The sequence below is a fragment of the Larus michahellis genome, chromosome 1 (genome assembly GCF_964199755.1).
Source record: "Larus michahellis chromosome 1, bLarMic1.1, whole genome shotgun sequence".
NCBI lineage: Eukaryota > Metazoa > Chordata > Aves > Charadriiformes > Laridae > Larus > Larus michahellis.
This window is the reverse complement of record NC_133896.1, coordinates 52337724-52363926: the sequence shown is the minus strand read 5'-3', so window position 1 is coordinate 52363926 and position 26203 is coordinate 52337724. Positions and strand designations below refer to the sequence as shown.

The window sequence follows — 26203 nt, the reverse complement described above, 5'->3', positions numbered from 1 at the left end:
ATAGTCTCAAATGCCTTCAAAATGAAAATGTGGTAAAATTGTTTTTCTACTTTTATTAGCTGTAGTATCTTTTGAGTTATATTGTTACTTGCTTCAAAGTATTTCAGACTGAAACACTTTTTTTTTCTGTGGTTTGCTTACTTGTGTATTTGCCTACCATTATGCTTCCAATTTAATTTGCTCTTGATTTTCTTTACTAGAAAGTCGTACCCTTGCAAAGGTTAATACAAGCAGCTCTTTTGTTTCAGCTGTCCTTTACTATTACTACATCTTCAGTAATTTAGAAAACCTTAATGCTAAAGCAACACATAATGGAACCCTCGAATACATGTTTCTGAATGTTTATATTCTCTTCTATGTTTAGCAAATGAATGAGGAAAAAGTCAGAAAGAAACTGAACTGATGCCTGAATTGATGCTTAAGAAATAGAATAATTGAAGAAAAACAGTCTCTGTCATGACAACTTACAAACTGATGGTTACATGAGGGTTGAATATTACACAATGCTTTTATGAAATGTGTTCTTCATCTTATGTAATCATCTAGATAATTTTAGCACTACTGTGAATTCTCCTAAGCCATTTCTATCTATAGTTATGCCAAAAGTTTTTTGCTGCTCTTTAAAAAATATAGTGTCTGCAAGTTATGTACAATCTTCTTCTAAGAAATGAGAGATTCTTTTAGTAATAGTGATCTTATTGCCATCTACGCTAAAATTTTAGGACTTTTTTCTCTGTTTTTTAAATTCCGATCTATTTTAAGTAATTTATATTCTTATTTTTCTTAGTTGTTCTTAGGCAGAAGGGATTACTTTTTAAAAAAAATTTGTTTTCTGCACTGGGCAATCTTGTTTCTTCTGCATTTGTCCTCCTTGCCATAAGGAAATATCATTTATTTATTTTCTCACTGGTGTAAACATTCTCCATCAATATGTTCCTTTTCATTCAGCATCTTAGCATATTGGCAAGTTGGCTCTGTACATATTATTAACTTATTATTTCTATAACCTCTGAAAAATTCTTTGTTGATGATTACTGGCAGCTTATTAAACTGAGCAGAGCATACAACATCAGCCTGTTACTTAAAACTGAACTCAGCTCTTTTAATATTAATTAAATTGCTCTGCATCACTGATTGTGAAAGAACAGTATACAAAATATAATCCCATGTGGTAAATAAAATTGTACACATTCATTCACGTTAAATAAATTCAGCTTATCAGCAGTAAAGAGCTCTCAGAATGTTGAGAGACAATTATAGAAGTAGCCTATCTGCCATTACTCTGTAATTGTAAATATTTATTTGTTTAAATGGGAAGTTTACTTTAGCCATGTTATCTTTCTCTTCTGTACTCCCTGAGCACTTTTAATCATAGCAAATATTTGGACTAATAATAGACAGCATATAATTTTTGATTGAATTAATCACACATTTTATTCATTTCCCAGGTCTATCCAATATCCTTCAATCTGAAATTATTTAGAAGTGGGCAATACAAATCTGCTTCATCTCTTTATGCTTTGAAGTTTTCATTTAAATTGAAACATATGAAAAATACACAGGTTTTGGGTGAGTGATAGATTTTGGGCCCTCAGTAAAATAAGATACTGCACAGTTCAGTGTGTTTCATGTAAACAGTAATTTTATAATTGTAAATACCTTAAAAACTTGGCCCCTTCTGCTTATCCAACTTTCATCTATCCCTATTTGCCTTCCCTGTCTGTTCCAGTAATGATGGCAATTTCCATTGCTTATCACTGTAGTTCTTCTGCAAAGAGCTATGCCCCTTCCTTTTTGCTGTCATGATGTACGGAGGATATTCTGTGAATCAATTTGCAAAGCTACCATTCCATCTTCCAGATTATGTCTGAAATCCATATCAAAACTATAGTAAACTGCTTATGAATAAGGACTAGACAAGTGACCTAATTACAAGCTCTTGCATATTTACATGTTTAAAAAAATGTCTAATTAATAAAACCCTTGATGCTTTTATGTGAGCCTGCAAATTGTATACCAAGTTGATTTGTGTCTCCTGGTGTATCCTGACAATGTCTTTCTATCCTTGCTTGCTTTGTGTGTCCAGCTGTGACATTGTACCTGTATTTAGCTGTAGGCTACTTGGGGCAGGGACTGTTTTATTATATGCGTAGCACGATTTGGGCTATAGTTTACCATATTTGATATACAGAAAACTTATGCCAGGGAATCAATATCTAATCCATCGACACAAAGCTCACTGTGTTCATGAAAAAATACCAGCGTTTTTTGCATTAAATATCACCGTGGAAGAATTTCCAAATATAATGGTAGTGTTCACTTTGCCAAGAAAATATGATCAAAGGCAATGAAAGCTTTAGGAAGTAAAACAGTGAATATTGTCTATAAATCTGAAGTTTGCTTGCTGTAGTATAGGCAACAAGAGAATATTTGCACATAGGTACACCATTATAAGTGAAAAAGACCTACCTAAAAACTCTAGCACATATTAAATAATATATAGAAATTATTTGCAACTACATTTTTTAATCCTTCCAATTTGTGTAACATTCTCTAGTGCACCAGAAAAACAACCCATAACATTATTTCTATCTTCAAGTAGTAGTCTGCATGTACATTTACAATGAGAGAGACATCTTCTCAGCCAGTCCTACAAGTTTCTCTTGGCCCTGTTCATCCTGGGGCTCAGCATTCTCCATATGTTAAAATGGAGTTTGGTAACTGAACTCTCTGGCAACAAGGACATTTCTGCCTTCTGGACAGTTTTTGGGTCAAGGGATCTGATTCACTCATTAATTATTCACTGTTACCATGAAAACCTGCCTAGAGCTTTTAAGATTTACGTCAGCATTCATCTTCATGACATCTCATGCAGGATTACACATCTGCATCTTGCAAGTGTGCTTTCCATTTCCATATTCCCAGACTGATTTTCTTTCAGTTTCGTGGTAATATTTCCCCTCTTGCTCAGAAAATCACCTATATAGTGGACAGATCATTCCATTTTATATGGTGTGCCTTTCAAATTCCCCCTTCCAAACAGACTGTTTGCAATATATACCGCATTTCTGGGGTACGGCATTCATTAGCATTGTCTGATAGCTTGGAGTCGTAAAGCAAAGGCTGCCCCAGAATTCAGGGCAGGGCAGAATGCCTGTAAAGCATTTCAGGATCATGTTCAGATACGACAGGAAATATCATGGTAGAATAGGCCAAGAAGCGAGAAAGTATAAAATGAAAAAACTGGCATTTGGCTTTGGATTCCTCTCCCACTATGAATTACGTATGTAGGTGGCTTAAGTTTCTATGCTCCCTTTATGCATAGCAGATCTTTGATTCATTGCTACAGAGCTATCTGCTGGCTCCCAAGTTGCCCCTAGATAGTTTTGTTTGCCTTAGACATCTAGAGGAGATTTCCTCTTCTCGTGTTAGTTTTCATTCCATTTCTTATGAGATGTATGCTTTCATCAAGGAAAATATTACCTGCCTTTCCTCTGGTGTGGATTTTTGATCAATAGAAAGGACTGCTGCCAGTTCTGACAATTATCATATCAGGATCTTTCCCGCCCCTTAACTGAGGAATCTGAAGATAGATCCTGTTCCTTGACTTCAAAGCTGTTGATTCAGCATGCCGGAACATTAATCTTTCTCAGTCTCAGATCACGCCACAGCAATGGATTGTAGATAGTTGTTGTCACTAATGTATGTCCATTTTTTTCATTACAGAAGATTCCTTGTTAGTATTAATACAGAATGATGTCTAAAATTGTATTCAAGGTGCAGCTGGTTCCCATCTCTGCAGTTCATCCTCAGTAGGACTAAAATTTAATGCTCAGGCCGCCTATAACAATTAAACCACTATGGATTGCATTGTTGGTGTATCCCTGGCAGAATCACAGAATGGTTGAGGTTGGAAGGGAACTCTGCAGGTCATCTGGTCCAACTCCCCTGTTCAAGCAGGGTCAGCTAGAAGAGGTTCCACAGGAGCATGTCCAGACAGCTTTTGAATATCTCCAAGGACTGAGACTCTGCAGCCTTCCTGTACCAGGGCTCAGTCACCTGCACAGCAAAAAATGTTTCCTTGTGTTGAAACAGAACATCCTGTGTTTCAGGTTCTCCCCATTACCTCTTCTGTCACTGGATACCACTTAGCCTGGGTCAGTCTTCTTTACGCTCTCCCTTCAGATATTTGTACACATTGATGATATCCCCCATGAGCCTTCTCTTGTGTAGGCTAAACAGCCCCAGCTCTCTTAGCCTTTCCTCATAAGAGAGATTCTCCAGTCTTTTAATCATCTTAGTGACCCTCTCCAGTAACACCATATCTATTTTGTACTGGGGAGCCCAGAACTGGACAGAGTCCTCCAGGTGTGGCCTCACCAGTGGTGAACAGAAAGGAAGGTCACCTCCCTCGACCTGCCAGTAACACTCCTCCTAGTGCAGCCCAGGGTACTGTTAGCTTTTTTGCTGCAAGGACACGTTGCTGGCGCGTGTTCAGATATGACAGAATATGTTCAACTGCAGTGAATATGTTCAAATATGAGAGAGACATCCCTCTTTTCTCAAAACAGCGAGTGATCAATTGTGATTGAGCCCCTATTTTGGTATTCTTCTCTGGCAGGCTACTGTGCCAAACTTCTCGCCATTGTGGCTTTTGAATTTCATCACCTGTCTTTCCAAAGTCAAATATTTTGAGAGTCACAGCTGTCCTTCATATCCTTGATGACAAGGAACGCTGTGTTAATAGTACCAGGTCCACCCAATGGTCTTGAGGTTTATTCATGTCAGTAAGGGACAAATCCGAAGGAAAACCCATATCCACACAAGGACCAAAGAGGATAATAGGCTGTGTTAAAGCCTTTTTCAAGATTGCTGATGTCAAGCCTTTTTCAGTAATCGTAATTATAGCTAGCAGTGAATTCTGAGAACTTTTTTCATTCCCAGAAATTTCTGAGCTGCACCTTAAGCTCTGTGTGTACCTTTGTGGTTGCACTATGTCACTGGAGAGTTATCCAGTGTTAAAGTCAATTGCAGTTACCAGAAAACTCCTGTAGATATTGTTTGAGTAAAGAATTCTGGAAGCATCTCTAAGTAAATCTGACTATTTAGTCTTGTTCAGAATAAGTCTGTGAAGGTTCATCTGGATTGCCTCTGAAAATGGAAAGATTAGTAATTGTTTTAAGATACGTATTTCATACACATATATTCTCTTACTGGCTTCCTTCTCTCCATTATACTGTTAGTATACCTGATGTGCTGGGATATAAATGACATTGGGCGTGCTCTACTTTATACACCCATGTACTAAGTATGAAGAAAGATAAAAATTGAGTGTTCCTGTTATGGACATAGCATTTTCAGGCTCTATTGGTAGGACATATGTACACTTCCTGTGTGCTCACAGCCCATCTCAGGATCTCCGATTATTTCTAAATACCCTGTCATTGCATTGCTGTAACACTGGTGCATACTGATACAGCTAATAAATAATAAATCACTATTTTATTTCAGAATTAATTTTTTTATGTGTCTTTAAAATCTTTCCACCATAACAAGCATGACAACGGTGCATTTGGATAAAATATAGAAAAAAATTCCAGCAGTAAACCCTTTAACATTTGCCCACAAATAAAAAACATTCAAAATCTAATTTACTATCAAAAAAAAGGACAGAAGCCAGAGATTCAGTGAGATCTAGTAATGCTGTAGGTAGTGCTAATGCTATTGTATGGAAAGGCATTCTGTTCATATTTTTCACTAACACTCAGCAGTATAAAATACTAAGAGAAGCAGTTTGTCCAGAGACATAGTTTGTTTTTCAGTACTATAAATATTATTTGAGCAACAGTCCATTCACAAAGAATTCTGTATCACAAAAATCTGCAAAATCAGGTTCACAGACATCTAAGGTAGAATTTAAATGATCTAAACGTAGACATTTAATGCTGTTGGAAGTGCGTTAGGGTATCCAAGGCATCTGTGTGGGGCAGATATGATGCAGATGAAACGTGAGCATCAACTGGAACATCAGCTGGGGCCGGGTGGGATATCCTAGGGCATCTCTCACTGTCCAACTGAATTGACCTTCTAGAGTGTGATCCAGTTTCAGATTAAAACACCTAAGTGTAGCTGTGCAGATGTAAACTGGCTGACTCTGCTGAACAGCTATGTTCCACTGACGGTATTGACTAGATTTTCACTGCCTGTAATAGGAGTTTAGAAATTTTACACAAATGCATGCTTGTTAAATGGGAGTTGTATTACATCCCTATTATATTTTCTTCTATAGTTATTAATTTTTATAGTAGAACTGACAGCATTTATGTTGTTGCCTTGAATAATAATAAAAAAATTATGGTAGTGTTTGTTCTTGCCCATTCAATGTTTTTTATGTTTAAATAAAGTAGAGGGGGAAAAAATACTTCTTTTCTAAATGTATTCTTTTAAAAAGGGTTTCTTGGTATTTTAATTGGCATTTTAAATGTCACAATATTTTTTTTTTCTAGACAGAGAAAGGGAGTGCACTACATGAAGCAGCCCTGTTTGGAAAAGTGGAGGTAGTACGCATTTTGCTTGAAACAGGTAAATCTAATTTACAGGAAACACTGAACAAATATCCTTAATATTCCTAATCTGGTGTATGTCTCCTCAAGTTTTGGTTATAGAAATTACTGTTATCTTTCTCAGCCTTTGCAAATCTAATCACATGTACCTCTCCTTAAATCAGTGTTCTTTTAGAATAAGAAATTACTATACACAGAGAACAAAAGGAATGTTTTCACTAAGACTCAGAAATTCCATATATGACTCAGTGTATGCCACTGTATTCTGAGAATAAATGTATTCTGAGAACAAAATGGCTACATAAAATTTTGTAATTCATTCTGAAACACAGACAAGAATATTCTTTGATCTAGAGGCCAGAATACTCATGTTCACATTTATTTCCTTCACTTAGCTATTCCTAACAAACACACCATCCTGCTTGCTCCTTCATTTCCTGGATAAACTTTGAGTGCCTGTAAAGAAAGAGGAAGGCACTGTGTCTCTGAGAATCACATTTGTCCTGAAAGAACAGGAGAAGAAAGATTTAGTGTCCCAACAAACGCATCTACTACATAATCACAGATTCATAGAATAAGAGTTTCAGAATTGTTGCAGGTAAATTACTCATCTAAAAAACTGTCTTCTCAGATAAATGAGAAGATCAGTGAAAATGAAAATATCTAGAAATTACTTCTCTGAGATACGTGAATTTCCATTACACTGAGGGATCTCAGTGGTCTTTATTGTCAGTGCTTGTGGGGTTATATATTGCAAAAGAAGGTATGTCCTTCTCACAGCTCCTCATCCAACAGATCCAACAGATCTGAGATCTGTTTTCAGAAAAAAAGGTCCTTCCAGGATGCTTTCTTGTTTGGATACATAAAAAGGAGGCAGAAAGAGATCTTCACCTGCCCTCAAAAAAGCAGGGCCTTTTTATATTAATTCACCTAAAAGAGGAAGGACTAAATGAGGAAGGACTGGAGAACATCACAGAAACATAGGAAGCCCTTAGACCACAGATAGACTACCTCGTACGGATTAGTACATGTTATAGCCTCTGCCAGAGTGCAATTGGACAAGACAGTGGAGTAGAATCTTCACTGTGAACTTCTTCAACCCCAAGTACTCTGCACTTCTGCAGCACTCCCCACCTTCTGCCTTTTTTATCTAACAATCCCCTTTTCTCTAGTTCTGCTTCAAAAAAGACTCAGAAGATGTTATAAGTAGCTACTACGAAGGAAAGGTGTAAGTTGGTGTCTCTGGCCTCTGAAAATCAGCTGCCACTGCTAATTAACCCTGCAATATTTTGGCTTCATTTTCAGTAAGAAAATAAATATCTCTTTCTCACAAAACAAATCAGGAAACTCTCCATCAGTTCAGGAAATGACAAGAACTGCAGCCTTTTCTGGTGAGCAGACAAATCCTTCCATGCTTCCAGAATGTCCCCATGAATCCTGCTTCCTCTGATTTCCTCTATTCAGCGTCCTGAGAAGAATCTTATTCTCTTCGTTATGACCTTTCATGCCTTTGCTTTTTATGAAAGTACATCTAAAGTAAAAAACAACTTCAGTCTTCTACCATAATTCAAACATTTCCAAAGTAGCCCCTACAAGACAAAGTGGAGAGTCATGCGGTATCATGTACAACACTTCTTCTGAGACCTATCCAGGATAAGCCTCAAACTTATTTATGGTTACATTCACAGTTTGAGCCAAACAATTACTTTGTCAACAGTCTGAACAGTCTGTGGGGAAATTCTCTGCCTGTTCACACAGCCCTCATACTACATGCAGGTATTTCAGTCTACTCAAAGCATGAATTTCAAACATGTCACCATGAAGTACAAAATTTTAAGGTTAATAATTTTTTCAGTATTGCTCCCAAAGCACATACTGGTACTATGGTCTAGAAAATCCCCAATGAATCAGAGCAGTTTGGGGAGAATTAGAATCCAGGCATGAAGGAAAAACAATGAGTGAAGTTCTTGATTTTATAAAATATTATTTTCAGGATGGCTGTTTCTCAGGAATGGTCTGCCAAAATAATCCCAAGTTTGGTTTAAGAAGCTTACTTTATATCCCCATGAGTTACAGAAACATAAAAACAATCCATGTCAGCATGTGAATTTTAGGCTACTCGAGCTTTAAACAGAAATGGATGCTGTACTTCAACTATAACACAGCTGTTAATCTGCTACAGTTGTAAAACCGCTTGCATTCAATTTGCCAGATAATTGAGTCTGATACACCACATTTATAATCAGAAGTACTTGGGGTTAAAAATTCCACCATAGATCATTTTCTTTTTCAGGAATTGATACCAACATAAAGGACAGTTTGGGTAGGACGGTTTTAGATATTCTTAAAGAACATCCATCTCAGCAGTCACTCCAAATTGCGGCTCTACTTCAAGGTAAGTCATATTCAGTTATACACTTGTTAGAGACAAATCAGAAGAGCATGGAGGAATATTAAGATATATAGTAATTTCTACTCTTTAAATATTTTATTATACAAAAGAGTAATCTTTTGAATTAAAAAGACAAAATTCTTGTTTGCTAGATACACAGAAATAAGTGGCTGAATATTTGAATTTCAGAGTAAACCCTTTCTTTTTTTCTGACGATAGATGTTAGCATGGTATGTCATTTACAGTTACTCTTTGTGCATTCTTCATTACATAATAAAATATTGTAATATTTCACTGCAGTTCCATTAAATTGTGATGGCAAACTACAGTTGAAATCCTTGATTCATTCATAAATAACAACTATGACTGAAAGATGGTGACGAATTTTCAAAACATTTCATTACATTTTTCTGATTTTCCTTAAGTTTCAAAAAAAATTAAACCAGGCAGTAACTCTTGTCATTATAGCAGAAATAATATAATTTCGTTGTACATATGTTTGTTCTCATTCCTTGTCCTAGTGTCATGGTGTAAAACTGATGTAACTCCATTGTTTACTTCACTTTTTTACTCTAGAAGATGGCAATAAAGTGATGAAATGTGAGCTAGTACATAACTCAGTGTTAAACATCATTCCTTCTCTTTTATGGAATTTGTTCCCTCCATTTTCAGATTAGTCCTTCATTAACTATGTTTGACAGAGGAGTTCCCTGCAGGTATCACTGCTGCATCTCCACCTGTATTGATTATTCCCATCTTTAAATAAGACATTTTAATCAGTTCAGTGTTGGTTCTACATATGAACTAGCTCATGCTTCAGTCTCCCACCTGTCTTTCATAAGAATATTTCCTAGAGAAAATGAGGTCATATGGCCACACTGTGTCCTTCGGGTTTTCTTCTAAAAGTTTTCTTCTTCTAAAGTTGTTAGCCAGCTCCGGTAAAGTTTTCCAGTGAGATGACAGACTGAAGATACAAAACTCCTATAACTATAATGAAAATTTTGCAGACTGGATGAGAGGTATTCTCTTAAAGACCACATTCATGTTATAGCTGAACTGAATTAACAGCCTGCCTTGCGGTCTCCCTTCCTATTTTTTTCCCTTTCCCCCATTCTCGTCTGTCCTCTTCCCCTACTTCCAGCTACACAGTTCTCTTCCATATCCCCTGCTTACATGAGATTGCAAAGTGATCTAATTCAGTTCACAAACCAGTAATATATAAAATATATAACTTATTATATTATCTATATTTAATAGTATGTAACAATAATAAAAAATAAGATTATAATTATATAAATATACATTTGTTGGTTTTAATGAACTTGCCTCCTATGTGGTTGAGGTCCCAGAGTTAGCTCTGTCCCAGGGAACTGACAGAACTGTGCATCAAAAAACGGGGAGGAAGATATGGGTGAGGGAAGTAGGAGGCTCCCCCCATCATCAGAAGAGAGTTCCTAATTTGACTCAGACTGTATAGTGAAATCTTCAGCCTATATGTCCTCACTGAGCTGCAGCATGAACATAGCACTATGTAGAAGAAAAGGGGGTTAATATCATACTGAAATTTCTTCAATGGCAAGAAAAGAGTCAGTCAGAGCTTCCACTTTCACATCCAAATCAATCATCTTTCAGATATTAATCTAAGATTCATTATAATGTCCCATCAACAACTAAGCTAATTTTCATTTTAATATTTCTGCATTGTTCCATTTTCTCCTTAGTGTGATAACTTTGCAGTCTCATGAACAAAGTTTCTTCGAAGTAACCTTGCTCTATGAAAAATAGAGCACCCAAACCCCTCTCAAGGGCTTGTCACATTGATGGATCAGTATCTACCCTTAGTTTTTACCACAAAAAAGAAATACATCCAATTCAAGGCTTTTTGATGCTTTGACAAGCAATCATCGCATGTGTGCCTTGTAAATATAAGGAAGACTGCTTAGTAGTTTCAGCTCATACTAGTATGATGAAACTGTGCTTGTAACAAGCAGCTGTTTAGTTTTGCTCTGTCTGCTTTATAGTCAGAACTGATGTACAAGGATGAAAAATGTTTAGAAAGATGTCATTCTAAATCTTAAGAAAACCTGAGGAGCCCATTCAGAACTCCCCTGTGGAACCCACTGAGGTTCTTTTTCATCAACAAAGGGTTCACTGAAGCTTTAATCATCAATGATAAAGTTTGAACTGTGAGCGGAAGTTCAAAAATAAAATCAGTAGACCTACCCTCCTCTAAAAAGCCAGTTGAGTATATTCTTCCTGTAGTGGGGGCATTTATCCTGTTGTAGCTGAAAAATCAGTGAAGCACTGGGATTTTGGGAAACATGAATATACTGTAATTGAGTTCAACTTCAGTGGGTAATGAATTCAATGCAAAGAAAGAGCAATTGCTGAAAGAGAGTTAGCGGCTTCCAAATACATTCCTGTTAAAGCTTCTGTCTTCAGATGATTGTCTAGAGAAGCTTAGTGTCTCCTTCATATAGATTTATAGGAAACAGAAATTAAATTAATGGCATCAGACAATTACTGACCAGATTTTGGAAGTTTCTTCCTCATTTTTTTTTCTTTATGCAGACACAATTGCATTAAATTGATTCTTTCACATTGTTGCCAGGGTAGAGTAAGATTTTATCACCTAGCATTCTCATTTTTACCATTTCCCCCTTGCATTATTATGAGTGTTAGTGTACAGTTTATAGTATTAACATAGCATAATATTTGTTCCTGGCACAAGACATTAGCTTTCAAAATATAAAACAAAGGCTGAAAGATGCATATATGCATATAAACAGACTGGCAGAAACAGACAAGGAAATAATGTGACTAGTATTACCGGTGGGCCTGATTGATAGGTAGTGTTCTGTCCTATACGCAGAGGGCTAACAGAGTTGTAAGAAAAGTTTTGAAAGAAAATCAGTTAGTGTTGAGGTTATTTATGAGAAATTTCTTTGAAGGAAAAAACAGTAATTTGTGTCTTTAGAAGCAATTCATGGAGGCACTAATACTAAATCCATTCAGCTGATACTAAAACCTGTAGGACTGGTAGCCCCCGGTGAACGAGCCTCCAGAATTTAAACAGTGTGGATAGATGTTTCTATTGGTGTTCTCCCTTTTTTTAAAGAATATTTACAAAACTACTTTTCACAGATTATAAGTTAAAAAGAAACAAAACCTTTTGCCAGTGGGGTTTTAGAAGTGATCCTAGTGTTTCTGTGATCTTTACTTTACATCTTTTCTCACTACCCTGAGAAAATAGTAATTGAAGTTTCTGCAAAAATATTTTTTTTGTGTGTTTGCAAAGTCTGCCATAGTTTTGGAGATTTTGGTGCATTATCTGATAGAAGAAAAATAGATAACAAAATCAGTTTAAAGAGCAACGTGAAAAAGGCTGAGCAAACTATACACCATCTGAATGGGTTTTTACTACCTGTTAATTGTAGATGGAATTATTAGAAATGACAGTTCAAGTTTTAATTCTTTGTAATTCATATATGTCCCATCATTTTCTGTGTCTTTCTCAGGTCTGGGTTGCACTGAACTCAATTAAAAATACTTATTACAGTTTAGATTCTTTATGTGGTAATAAAGAAATAGCTGAACTCCAAGAGCAGAGAATTAGGATACTGTGCCAAGAAAGGCCAGTCTACTGGATGCATTTCATGGATGGAGTAAAACAACAGCATCCAGTGCTGAAGCAGTTAACAGCATTGCCACTTAGGGCTTTATAATTAGGCATTGAAGATAAAAGGGATGCTGCCAAAGCTAGTAGGCCTAAAATTAAATCGACCAGCTGTGTTTTAGTTTTAGCACATGTGAACGTGACGCAGGTGCATGCTATACCATCTTTCAACTCTTTCTTCACAGCCGACTACGCTCTCTATTAGAATCTTGCTCTATTACTATTTCTGGAAGCAGAATTCTCGTTATTATGAAAAAAAGGAAGGTAGTAGATAAACAGATGAAAACTGACACGAGCCTCAGGAAGGCACAATAAGCTCTGCTGCGTAGACAGTATGGAGGGAGATGTAATGAAAAGCTCTCTCTTCTGCTGAAGCCACTTGAGAACCTAACATTGTTTGTACATGTAACCGAATTATTCATAAATTGAAAATGCATAAGCAGCTGCAGAACCAGGACTCCTTTCTTCTCCCTTCTGCTTAAATAGCTTTAGTGTCATTAGCACAGGCTTTCTTTTATGTGTTGTCCCTGTCTCTCCCTGTCTTTCTGTGGACAAGTACATCTTCCATTCCCTTGAGTGCAGAAGGCCTCACTGGAGGGATGCAGTAAGTTTCCAGTCAAGGATTTAATAACAGCTGTGTGGGATGAAAAGAATTTGTTGGGTTTTTTTCTGGGGACTTCTCAGCTCCTTTTATAGGCTGTTGTGCAAAAGCTGTAGAGTATTAACTATGTTTATGAATTAATTTAACTGCTGTTGTTTTGGGTACTGGTAGTTTAGCTGTGCTCTTACCTACTCAGGATCATAGCAGTACTTGCGTGCTTGTTTCTGTTTATCTTCCCTGAACACGTGCACAAAAGTCTCCCTATGTGCCTATAACTTAAAAATCTACTGGTTTCAGGTTTCTCTGTGATTAAGTCAAACTTGAGTCTTTCAGAATTTTCCTCTGAAATTTAGGAGACTGAAGTCAGCCCAGTCTCCACCTCAGCTCAGTCTGTCACCTTAGCACACCTCAAGGTAGCAGTTACCAGTTGGTTTTCTGTAACTGTTGCTGCTGTAAAGAAAAGAGGAACTGGGTCATGATGCTTCAGGTGGCAAGTGAGCTGATTTGGGAGGAGCTTTTAGAGAGCTCATGGGCTGGGGTAGGGCTCAGTGGAGCTGCAGGATCCTCAGCCAGATGCTGGGAGAGCCCTGGTAAGGACAGACAGTGCTCTGAAGATTGCTGCCCTTCAGGAAGACAAAGTGAAGAAAGAGTAAGGATCCCCCTGCAGGGGCATGGGCCATGGAGGGGAGTTGTTTCTAAACCAGTTTTATTCCTCTGATCTAGTTACTTGGAGAGTCTTCTGTTTGAAAAGGTGAGTGTTCAGATTTTTAGTCTAATCAGATTTGACTTTTTTAGAGTTTAAAAAGCCTTTTGGTCTCTCTAGGGGAAGTCACTCTAGGGAGGAACTCTATGTGAATCCACCTCATGGCATGGCCAATGTAGGGCCTCAAAACAAAAGGGAAAGGAGCTCATACTTCATTCAAAATAAAAATTAAAAAAAAGTTGTTTGTTTTTATTTTTTTTCCTATTAAAAGGAAAAGTAAAAGGCTCTGTGAGGCTAATGTAGCCATTACTCTTAGCAAAGGTTTATAAATAAAGCAAAAATCTTGACCCTCTCACCTCACTGAGGAATTAGGACCTAGAGGAGCTGAAGTTAAAGCAAGCTTTGCTCTAGAGCCTGAGCTTTTACTGCCCCTGGACGTTCAGCAGGAGCTCCTGCTGAGCTGGGCCACGCTCTCTTCGTGGCAGACCCTCCTGGCCCTGGCTGCTCTGTGGAGAGGCAGCTGTGTTTCCCTGCTCATGTGTTAACGCTTTCCCTTCTGCTTGGCTTTGACCTAACCAGTGTTACAGAAACTGAGAAAGCTGACGTTCTAGCAGTTTGAACTCTCCAGTGCCTGTTACCTTCTTCAGTTCATATTCCCCACAGCTCTTATTTCCACTGCTGTGTGACCCCTTTTATGCTATTACTTTTTGTGCACGTGGCCCTATTCAGATTGAGTGGGGCTGTGTTAAAATCAGATAACTGTAGAAAAGAATGCTACTAAGCAGGCAAAGTTTTTGAGCTTCTTCGTATTAATCCCTACTGAACTGTAGTCTGCTGTTTGAGTCAACAGAAGTAAAATACTCCGTTCTTCCCAAAGCAGTTTAGTGAGGAAACATCTCTGAAGTCTGTATTAACATATGCTTCCTTCACCCCTTGTATGCTAGTCATGCCGACTGTCTTTGAAACATGGAACAGGATGATGTTAAGCTGGTGAAGGCAGTGTTATGAATCTGACAGGTTGTGTCCCAAACAGCCTTTACTCCCCTCTATCGTAAGAATGACAGGCTTTTCCCTAAACTCTGTGAGACCGCAGCTGGGGAAACTGTTCTGGTCATTAAGTGGTATAATTGACTAAGCTTGGCTTTGTTCTGAATTATCTTTCTTTTTCTGAGGAAAGTGATAGAATCCAGAGCAGTCTCTCAAGTACACCGTAGTCAGTAGATGATGGTAAAAGTATCATCTCTTTCAATAAGTTTGGACAGGCTTTGAAGATTAATTTTTAGCCAGCTGCAGGCGATAGAATTCGGTTGCTGGTGAAAGCATGTGCTGCTTGTATGTACTTAATCTTTGGGTCTTGACATGTATCACCTATTTTATGTCTGTTTCTTTGATAATATTATGGGTAAGTACACATTTACCTAGACTATAAGCCTCTCACAGCTGAGTCCGAGTCTGTATTTGTCTCATACGTATAAGGTAGACTTTTCAATAGTATAAAACCAAGTTAGGAGTAAAACTCCCACACAAGTCCGAAGTTTTAAGGGTTGCGCTCTTACAAGGATGGCACACTCTTGATCCATTCTAAACCTCTACACTGTACCTTGTGCTGAGCCTTTTGTAGAGGTTTTCTGCAAGGAACTCTGCAGTTTTTAAAGTAAATATTTATGAGACTTACGTTGAACTTGGGATTTTCTCCTCAGAACTAGCCTTCAGCAGGTAAGTGCGTTGGTCTGAAAGTGGGGCCTGACAAAGAATAAAAATAGAGTATTACTTTAAAACCATAGCCATACAAATAATCTTCACGATCTCCCCTGCATTTCCTTTCCTAATAATACCTGTATTGATCCAATAATTTTAACACTCACACCTGGTAGAACTTCATTTTAGGTTTGCTTTTGGTCAGTTGCACAATTATCAAACAAATATTTTCAGGCATGAATTCATTTTTTCCTTTTATTTTTCTTTAGATGTAGTTTCCTTTTTATTTCTCCTCCATCTTGCATGTTAACTTGACAAATAATATAGCTGACAGAGCTGGAAAACATTCCAGAGCATTTTGTCATGCTGCTGGTTTTCTCATGATCTCTTACAGCTCATCTTTGCTTCTTTGCTTTCAGCACTACACAAAAAAATAAAGTGCCCATTTTCATATGAAGAAATGTATGGCAGATTATCCAGGGGACCATTGCCAGCCATCAAACTTAATATATGATTTTTTCAAATCATACATTCTTTTAAAAAAAAACCAACAACCTGCGAAGCATTCTGAAACTGCATGCTGTTCTCTGCCATTTCCAATTTCATTTTCTCAGATGTCTATTTTATCACAGATTATATTTGGGTTTTGGGATTTGTTATTTAATCAGGAATAACAGCAAGCTAAACAAGTGCGTTGTAGACTGTAGAAATTAAATCAGGGAGACTTCACTTCCTAGAAACTCTGTAGTTCTTCAATGCGATATTGATGAAAGCAGTTATTGTAGTTAGCTTTTGCGTGCATTGCAACGTGTGCTGTTGTGGTTACTATCTGTTTAAGCAACTTCAAAAAATCAAGAAATTGCAGATGCAGAATAACTGCCCAAACTGAGAACCAGTCACTCTGCTGCAAAAAAAAAAAAAAAAAGCACCACTGTTGCATAAATTAATTTCTAATTCATTATTTGTTCTAGAATAACATTCATTCAGGTCTTGTTGTTCCATTGAGCTAGCTGGTGTAGAAAACCACACAAAAGTAATGTACATATTTACACAGAAATAATAATAATGAAATTGAAGTTTAGCACGTTCATCATTCCGTGGCTTTCTGTTTTTATAAACATCATCATGAAGGTGGGATAAAGGAAATTTTAAGGAGGAAAAGCACAAAAACTTTAGAACACTGCTTTTTAGACTGCTAGTTTTAACTAAGTTTTTGGGATTGTATTCTTTTTTTCTCATGTATTATGTCTGTGCTGCAAACAGAATATTTGGTTTTCTTAACAGTATCAATTTACCTACTTATTGTGAACATCCTGAATATCTTGACTGAAAACTCTTAACAAATTCAGAACAAAAGAAGACTCTTTGAACAGTAATAATATAACGGAATAGTTACAGAGGTATTTCAAGGAGACAGGAAAAACACAGGGGTAATCGCAACTCATTACTCCTACAATGAGATTTCTTTAATCGGCTGAAACTGTTACAGAACTGGCCATTGTAGTCTCTTATAATACTTTCAATAAATGATTGCCTTGCAGCAGTGTTTATGAATAATTACAAGGTTGTAATATGAAAAATTGGAAAGGCATTAATGAATAATGTAGTAGTAAATATACTTTTGATTGGGATAAGCCCCCTTAATACAGGAGTTTAAGTGTATGTGTATCTTTAAATTGCAGAATATATGGAAACAGGAAATGCAAGTATTTCGGAGGAACGCCCACTGGAATGCGCAGAACATCAGTCTTGCATTTTGTCCCCCGAAGTTCCTCCGTCTCCAAAGGCTAAAAGTAAATACGTGTACTCTGAATACAGAAGCTGTACTGAACTTCTCTTTAATATTTAAATTATATTGCTAAGACATTTATACAAACATACAAAATGAAAAAGAAAGATTAAGAAAGCTATTGATATTGAGAGGTTTTTCCCACCATGAATTACCTATCTTGACTGCATACACTGTAATCCATGTCATATAGGAAAGCAAAGAACTGTATTCCCAGAAAGGACAAGTCACTGATGGATTACAATGTATTACATTATTTGATCTTAAATCTCTTTAATTTATCTGACCTTACACATTTCATAATCAAGTAAAGCAAACGGATACTAGATATGTCAAAATACTCTGCCGGCATTGTTCACGTTCCAGTTAAAGATTGAATGTACTTTATCTTTCCCAGTGAGTACCTCTTCCAGTCGTGTTACATTTGGATGCCTTTTTCAAAGATCACTTGTGTATTGCGCTTCCACTCATCTTCTAACATATCTTTCATATATCTTGACTGTCACTGCTGCGTGCATGTGCTTTCGTCTTATGTTCTGATTCACCCTTTACACACCACAGACACTTAAATAGGGCATTTCCTGAGTGTGGTGTCCGGCTCTTCCATGAAAATCATCCTTGTATAGAAACAAAGCTGACTTCTGCCTTCTGTAATCATCCAACATAAATGTAATCGACTGCTGGCAAATAACTAAACCTCTCTTCTTTGTTTTTGGGGTGTGTGTGTTTTATTTTTGTTTTCTTTGTGGTGGTTTTTTTGTTGTTGTTTTTGTTTTTAAAAGAAACACCTTTACAGGGACAGTTTTCATTAATGAGAAAACTAAGTTTACTGCTGCATGCCAGATTATGATCTTCACGGTGATAGTAAGCAAATGCACTAGTTCCATTCATGTTTCCCATTGGGGTACTTACCAGACATATGGTGTATGAAGATAAATAGTTCCTTTGAGATTAGTAGAATCATGAAGCCTATTACCCTATGCAATAGAAATGTCTGTCCTGAAATTAAGTAGTAAATATTTTTAAAATATGTTTTACTTCTTAATGATACGGTCATGATCTCACATTGACTTTCAAGGCATAAATACTGTAAAATGTGCTAGTTGGCTTTTGCTTGTCTATTGTGTAATCTGATTCTAAAGGAAAGAAACTGTACTTGATTGTGCTTCCCATCCATCTGTCTGCCATTCGTTGGCAATCTAATTTCAAATAATATAAACCAAATTTGGAAGAGACATAGCAGTATCAATTATTTTTCTGTAAATTTCATGAAAACAGCTGGATAGAGACCTTAATTAGTACCTGCACTGAAAGAAATAGGCAAAAATTTGTCTTTTATGCATTTGTTCTGACAGTGTGTAAGTGTACACAGACTCACAGGTCAGTCAGCACCCTTGCAGTTCCTATTTTGTCACACAGAATTCATTCTTGCCCGGTAAGAAGTATTGCAGGCCATATGTGGGAGAACATGGGACTTGGGTACGTGAACATGGTTCTGTAGGAAACAGTAGTCCTGGTCCTTTTTAAGGCACTTTGTCAGGATTTTAGAATAGTTCTTAATATTTAGGTATTTTACTTCCAATTTTTTATTTATTATTATTAAACTTAATCTGGAATAATTTCAACTTTCTAATTAAAAAGCAGAATATAAATAAACAAAATTATATCTGTATTTAATTTATAAGTTTCATGCAAAGATACTGTTGACTAACAGTAATAAGGGCTTTGAACACAAAATTTCTGTTACTTAGATATTTAAAAGGTAATTAGATTCTTTTCATTTACAAATTCTGTTCTTGGCTCTGAAAATTTCAGTCATAACTGGCAATAGTTGTAATTTAGAAAATATTTTAGAATATCTACATTTACCTAGCATAACAAACAGTGACTATGAAGAAATATAACACAAAAAGAACTCTAAACCTAGCAGATATAATCTTATCTGGGGCTTCTTTAGTTACATGAATGTACATATGTGTGTTTTATGTATGCTGAGCTTAATATAATCACTCTGTTTTTCCTTTTCAATATTTTATTCCCAAAGATGGAGTAAAATGGAATTATCTCTGTATTTTATCAAGTTTAAGAACTGAAGTTTCCAACAATGTGATTCTTGTAAACCTGGGCAAGAGAAGGGGTTTCTTATTTGCCCCTGGAAAAACGGCCTTCACTCACATTTTCATTGCTCTTGCTGAAGGTAGCTGTGTAACACGTATGCACTAGATTATCAGAACCTAATGCAATTGTTCACAACAAGTAGCTTTTTACTCTGTAGAGGTCTTGCTGCTGCCAGTGGGCTATTTGCAGAAAAGTTAGCACTCAATGTGATTCTAATACTTATTACTACTAGTATTTGTAATAGAGACCCTCAGTTAGTATAGACCTAAAAGCCTGTTGTCTTACTATTTTGGTAGATTTCTTGACTAAAGATATCTGATAAGTTAAGGAGAAAACGTGAAACATAATGCAGAATGCACTGAATACGGGTTTCTGGTAGATTGCTGTAAGGAGGCATGTTTTAAACTTGTGAATTTTGCCCAGTATGTCCTTCCACCATTCCACTTAGTCCTGGGAAAGTGAGCAAGAATTTTTTATGAAACATGGCTACTTTGGAACAGATTCTTGAAAATCAGTTCCAACCTACTTACAGGTTATGGAACCTATGTAGTGTATTAATGGATCACAGCAGCAAAAATGAACACAATGCAGACTACAGGACATTGATTTTGTATGTTTGTAGAAACTTTCCTGTCCTGGATTAATTTTACATTTTTGGATAGTTGCTATTTCTAGCCAACTTTCAGGATTAGAAAACAGAGAAAGTGTAAGTGTATATTGTAATTCATCCTAATTAAATGCAAGGTATAGGGGAATGCAGAAGTACGTAGATTACCTCCTGTGATTCCTATTCTGGAACGAGATGCTATTATTTTTGAGAGGAGAATTGTGCATGAAGATCACTGTTTAGATGATAAGGCATGGAATATAACAAATACTCAATAAAATTTAAAGAATGTGCATTTCCTTTTTAGTCATAAATTACCCCTGGCATTCCAATTATTGACTAATGGTGTATCTGTTTTTAAAGGTGAAGCTGTGACTGGAGAATTATCAAAGCTCTTAGATGAAATCAAATTGTGCCAAGAAAAGGAATACTCTTTTGAAGATCTGTCTCATACAATATCAGAACATTATCTGGACAATTTTAGTAAAGTATCAGAGGAAGAACTTATGACCAGTGGAAGCCAAACCAAGCTTAATGTAGTAAGTAAGATGGGATACAAAGACAATACATTCAGTTATATCTGTTTTATTTATGGCACATTCAAGAAAGAAAAAGGTACAAGATTGAAATACAAGTCGAACGTAATAAGGGAAAAAATAATATAGCATGCACTGCTACAGATTTATAACTTGATGTTCCCCTTATTTTACAACAATATTGCCTACCATACCTCAGAATGGCTTTTTATGACCCCACTAATATGACGAAAAGTTCAGGTTAGTTGTTCTTTTGAGCGCGGGGAATGCAAGGGAGGGTTTTTTTAGGAATCCACTGAAATCTGTATGCTCAGTACTATACTGAATACTAACTACTTGCAGAATCTGATCAGAAGTGGCCCCTAAAAGAAGCAGCTAAGCATCTTCAGTTACGATTCTTATACGTTTTATTACTATATAGCTTTCCCAGTAGCCTAACTGTATTAAAGACTGAGTCTCTAATACTGAAAATTGCTGTTCAGTGACTTCCAACTACAGTGGAAAATATGACTTCATTACTACTAATCCTGTGAATAAAGTGCTCTAGGATTCATTTTTTCTTTACACTGTAACAAGAGTTTTTGTTTGTGTATTTTTGTTTGTTTTTCTTTTTTTTCTTTTTTTAAATTGAATTCGCTTCCTCAATAAGTAAGTAAATGGGATTGCCCAGGGAATAAAGCACAGAAGGGAGGGGAAAATGCTAAGTGCTAAATTTCAATTAATGTTTTTCGTAAGTTAAGAAAAATTATGCTCTCATATGTGGGGAAAAACATGGCAAGTTAAGGACTTTTATGTTCTAGAGGATTTATTACAATATATGTAGAGAGAATGAGATTTAAAAAGATGGTTAGCTGCCTTGAAATGCAGTAGATGCTTTTGTAAAGCCCTTCTAGAGGTTTGAATGATTAGGTACGTGATCCATATTGAAGTCAGTCTGAACATAGTACTGATCCCATTTAAACATTATTCTACATCTTTCTAGTGTCTCTCTGTATTTCGGTGCTAACTGCTATTTAAATCTGTTCAGCTGTTGTCTTGCAGAAAATGTAATCCATATAATCTGTCTACTCAGACTGAAATTTTTACAGACCTAAATGAAATGTAATGTGAATAAGAAGTATTCGGACACTAAATCTGTAATTTACATGCGGCAAGCAAATACAAAGGTAAATTAGGCAATACATTGTTTTGAGATTCCATCTATTTGTATATTGAACTAGATGTGAAAACAAATCTTCAAAAATGGGGACTGTTTAAAGCATGTTGTGGCTCTTCTACTAGTGCACCCAGCTATTCTTTCGAAGAAAACTAGAATCAGGATGATGGGTACACACTCCCAACACAAAGTCAGGGTACGGGGCAGAGCACGCTTTTCCCCTAGAGTAAGCCCAACTATACAGGCCTATATGGAGAGGACTCTGCTGTGATGTGGGATTTTCCTGTTTGATCCAAAACATGTTTTTTGTTTTTTTTTTTTTTAAAGTATTTTAAGGTCACTCAGTCTGTTCAGTTGCTACCTGGACGCCTTTCATCGAAAAAAGGAAGTTGCACCCCATTTTGACACGCCGTCTTTTAGTTTTGGGGACATGCTGCCTTATCTTGGTGTGTAGACTCCCTGTATGGTGCATGGGTGATATGAAAACCCACATGTGCTGTAAGGAGCCATCAAAGAATAATCAGGAAGAAGCAATAAGATGAAGAGATATGTTTAGCTCTGAAAATAGTTGAAAAGGTGAATGCTGCCAAACTACTCCGGGGGCAGGACCAGCAAGCATGGTGGTGGAAGAAGTGTGACAGTAGTGTGATGATTGAAGAAACTTAAATGAATATTTATGTATAAGAATGTGGAGATACAGAGAGAAAGAGAGAAGTGGAGACACATATAGATACGGGGAGTCAGAAATAGTTTCCTTGGATATATATTAAAGAAGAGAAGGATTCTTACAGCTTTTTCTGACTTTAGTTTTCTCCTCCCTGGGAAGCTTCTGTAAAAAATCTCGGTAGAGTAAGTGGGGACTTCTCTGTTATTCACTGTTGGCTGTGCCAGCATCAGCTCTGAAGAGGCGCAGAAATCAGGTCCCGGTAATGCATCAGATGAAGCCATTTCCTGGACAAATGCTGTTTCCAGAGATGGTGACTGGTGCAGGCATTTCAGCTTCTCCTGTAGTCCAGTGATCTGAACAGGGTTCAAAACCCAAGTCATGACACTTCGTGACCCTTGGGGAGATTCTGCAAAGGAACTGGCCGCTAGGAGACATCAGCATTTTTTTGCATCGTGCTATTGTTCAGAGAAATAGGAGGCCAAGACGGGGGAGTTCCTGTTTGGAATAGTAGCTTGTGGGTCAAAAACTTGGTAAGTTGGAGCAAGAAGCATAAGGAGCCACCTCCTGAGGCTAGCATGGGCATATGAAAGAGAAAATGTCAGGAAGCAGAGTGTGTTTTTGTTTTGGTTTGGTTTGGTTTTTTAACAATTGGCTCTTTTGAAGAGAGTCAAATCACCTGTGGTAGTGCTCTAGCCAAGTAAGGTTTAGATTGATTTGGGACTGCAGAAAGGAGTGTCTGTCTCTCTAGGATCCACAGCCTGTAATTCTGTCCTGAATCTAAGTGCCAACCTCTTTTATTTGAAAGAGCAGAGCTCACTGTTCTTGTTTAGGACAAGGGTGGTGGGGGTGCTTGCTTTTTAATGCAGTAATTTAACAGTAAAAAGCTTCATCTGGAAAGTGCAAGAGTGGGGTTCAGTTCTCTCTATGGCATAAGGGTGGGGTTTAACATCACATTTATAGTCTCCCAAATAAAAGGACCGAGCACCAGCCTGTTGATCCCTTCCAGTATTCTTTCTGGGTTTTACAACCACTGGAAAAATACCAGTGCAATCCTGACAGCAGGATTTAAGACTCCCTGTTCACTGTTCCTTTTCTGGCCTCAGATGTCTTGCATTATTTGTTGCTCAGTGATGCAGCACCTGTAGAATACAACATTTTCTTTTGAAGAAGTTGTGGGTTGGAACTCTCCTAGGCCAAGGAGAGAATTGAATCCATTCTTGCATTTGCTGAGTTATTGGACAATTAGTCATCCAACCAGTTAGCAAGTAGTTCTGGTATGTTTGGACTAATGAATTTCCTTCTTTTCATAAAACTTTGCATTGAAAACACTACACATTTTATTACGTAATATGTTTCTGGTTGCCAGGTGTGTGACATGTGCAATGTAAGGCATTAACAAAACCAGAGGTTTATGTGCTTATAGTATCTTCAAGTCAAATCAGAAGCAGAGTTTGCACAACTCGGAGGTTAGGTGAAACTGAAAAAGAGCTTTTTGGATGAAAATTTTGGGTTTAGTCACCTTAATTCCAAATTACTAGTCAGGTCTGTATTGACTCTTAAGTTTCCTCAGGACATGGAAGAGCTGTATAAGAAAACTGAAGGGCAGGATCTTGAAGACTGGAAGGCATGAACATCTGGGAGAGGGAGGGTACAATGAAGAAGTAAGTAAAAGTAAGGAGAATAAGAGTAGACACCACAGTGTAGACGTGAATAGGAACAGATCTGGAGATGGGTAAAAATGTCCCCACAGGACACTTCCATTCCAAAAGCTTAAAGGGAAACTGAAAATTTTTGGGTTCTGGAAAAGCAGACTGTGTTAGCTTCCTGAATGAGGAGAGCAATTAATGAAGAGGGTGAAAACTGTGAATTCTTGTTTGCTGAATAGCACAAAGTCAGGTGAGAATAAGTTAACGTGATCTTTTGTTTGTACATTATAAAGAATAAACTGAAGAAAGTCTAGTTAAAGCTACACTGGAAACTATATACTTTCAGTGCTTGATTTTTGCAGCTCTGGCTGTGTTTTGATGTACTTTTGATGTGCTGGAATTGCCCGTTTTTCTCAAAGGCTTGTACACTGGGTGGGGTTGGTGTTGGATTCATAGATTTTCACTCCCAGTTCCTTTCTGCCTTTTTCCCCCGTTTTGATCATTGTGACTGGAATATTCTCTTTAGTTCCCCTGTGCATGCAAAGACATGGAAGACCTTGATGGCTGCTGCACAGGTGAGCTGGGAAAGCTTCATACTTGTGTATTGTTCAGTACTGACATATGACAGATTTTCTGTGTTTGCTAAACACAGAGCTTTCACTCCAAATAACTAGGATTTGATTGTTCAGCAAGTCAGAAAAGGTGCTGTGCTTCAAACATATTCCAGAAAACATGAGGTGAAAAAAGATGTAGGAAAATCCTTGATTGTATCACAGTTTAGTTAACTTAGGCATTTCCTTTTAAAAAATTTAAGCTGTCTTAAGTGTGATTGCTATCAAAATTAGCTTTTGACAATAACTTATAGTAGTTTCAGTTTTTTTCAAAAAGTATAATTTAAAAAATATTTATTTTCCAATAGATGGCAGTCTGGCTCAGTAATTTCAAGAACAAAAGCAGCCATCTTATATGAGTTTTCCAACTTTTTTTCATTGCTGCGTTTAAATAATGCATTTTTAACACAGTTGATAGTACAAACTGCTCGAAAACAAACACCTGTAATTCTTATAAGAGGAAAATTTATTGGACACCATGGTATAAATTTAAACTACAAACTAAAATATCAGGGCTAAATTTAGAAGTATATTGAAACACAGAGGTTACACATCGCCTGTGTATTCAAACACTCTGTGTGAATTCAAGACAAAGTAAGAAAATTTAAATAGGTATAACTCACAAACGGGGATCCTGAAAAATTGTGTCAGGGAAACGAACAGAAGAATCTTGAAGTGTATATTGTGAGGAATTTTCCTGAGCTCCTGCAAGTAAATTGCTTTAGATTCCTCTGTCCTTGGATTATGAACTAATATCATTACCGGTTTCTTGTCAGGTTTGAGGTTCCTGTGTATGTCTTCATGTGAGAACAAATTATTCTAAATAACATATTAAAAACAGAAATATGCTGTATATAGTGCAATGTATTTTCTCAATGTGCTTCTTAATTTAAAAAAAAAAAGGTGTCAGAAAAGAGAAGTATGGGATTTATGCCTATGTAAGAAAAAATTCCTGTGGATACCGGAGAATGATATATTACTTCTTATTTTCTTTGGACAGCCTGTGATGGCAAAACAAAAAAATAGTATATTAAGAACTTCTACACTTCCATATGTGTGTGTATGAGTATACACATATTTGCGAGATGTATATATTGGCTACAATACATCTCAATCTTTTCCTTTCATAAATTTGGCATTTTATTTTAATATTTTTTCCTAAAATTGACTTTTAAAAGAGGTTCCTCTTATTCTGTGTTCAGAAGTTTATATTTCCAGTCCTTACTTAAGGATGAATTTGGAGTGTTCTTTTCTTTTCACTTAGTAACAATAACTGTTCTCCATATTTTTTGAGGTCATGAGAATTTTTGAACTAAAACTACTTTTAAAATAATAATCTGCCATATACACTTAATAAAACCGAAGGTCCAAACTGAAGTATTTTCTTCAAATGAGTCCCTTTAGTCCTGTGAGGGAGGTGGTTGCTTGCAGTATTTACTT

General features: G+C 36.7%; 1 protein-coding gene across 4 annotated transcripts in view; it reads left to right on the top strand.

The window, feature by feature from the left end:
* ANKS1B (ankyrin repeat and sterile alpha motif domain containing 1B) overlaps positions 1-26203 on the top strand; it is a 448856-nt gene that overhangs the window by 70264 nt on the left and 352389 nt on the right. For all 4 annotated transcript variants that reach the window (XM_074575799.1, XM_074575789.1, XM_074575760.1 and 1 more), the window contains exons 5-8: positions 6507-6582; positions 8857-8958; positions 17316-17426; positions 20511-20686. In XM_074575799.1, the coding sequence (XP_074431900.1) occupies positions 6507-6582; positions 8857-8958; positions 17316-17426; positions 20511-20686 (465 nt within the window). The remainder of the gene's footprint in view (positions 1-6506; positions 6583-8856; positions 8959-17315; positions 17427-20510; positions 20687-26203) is intronic.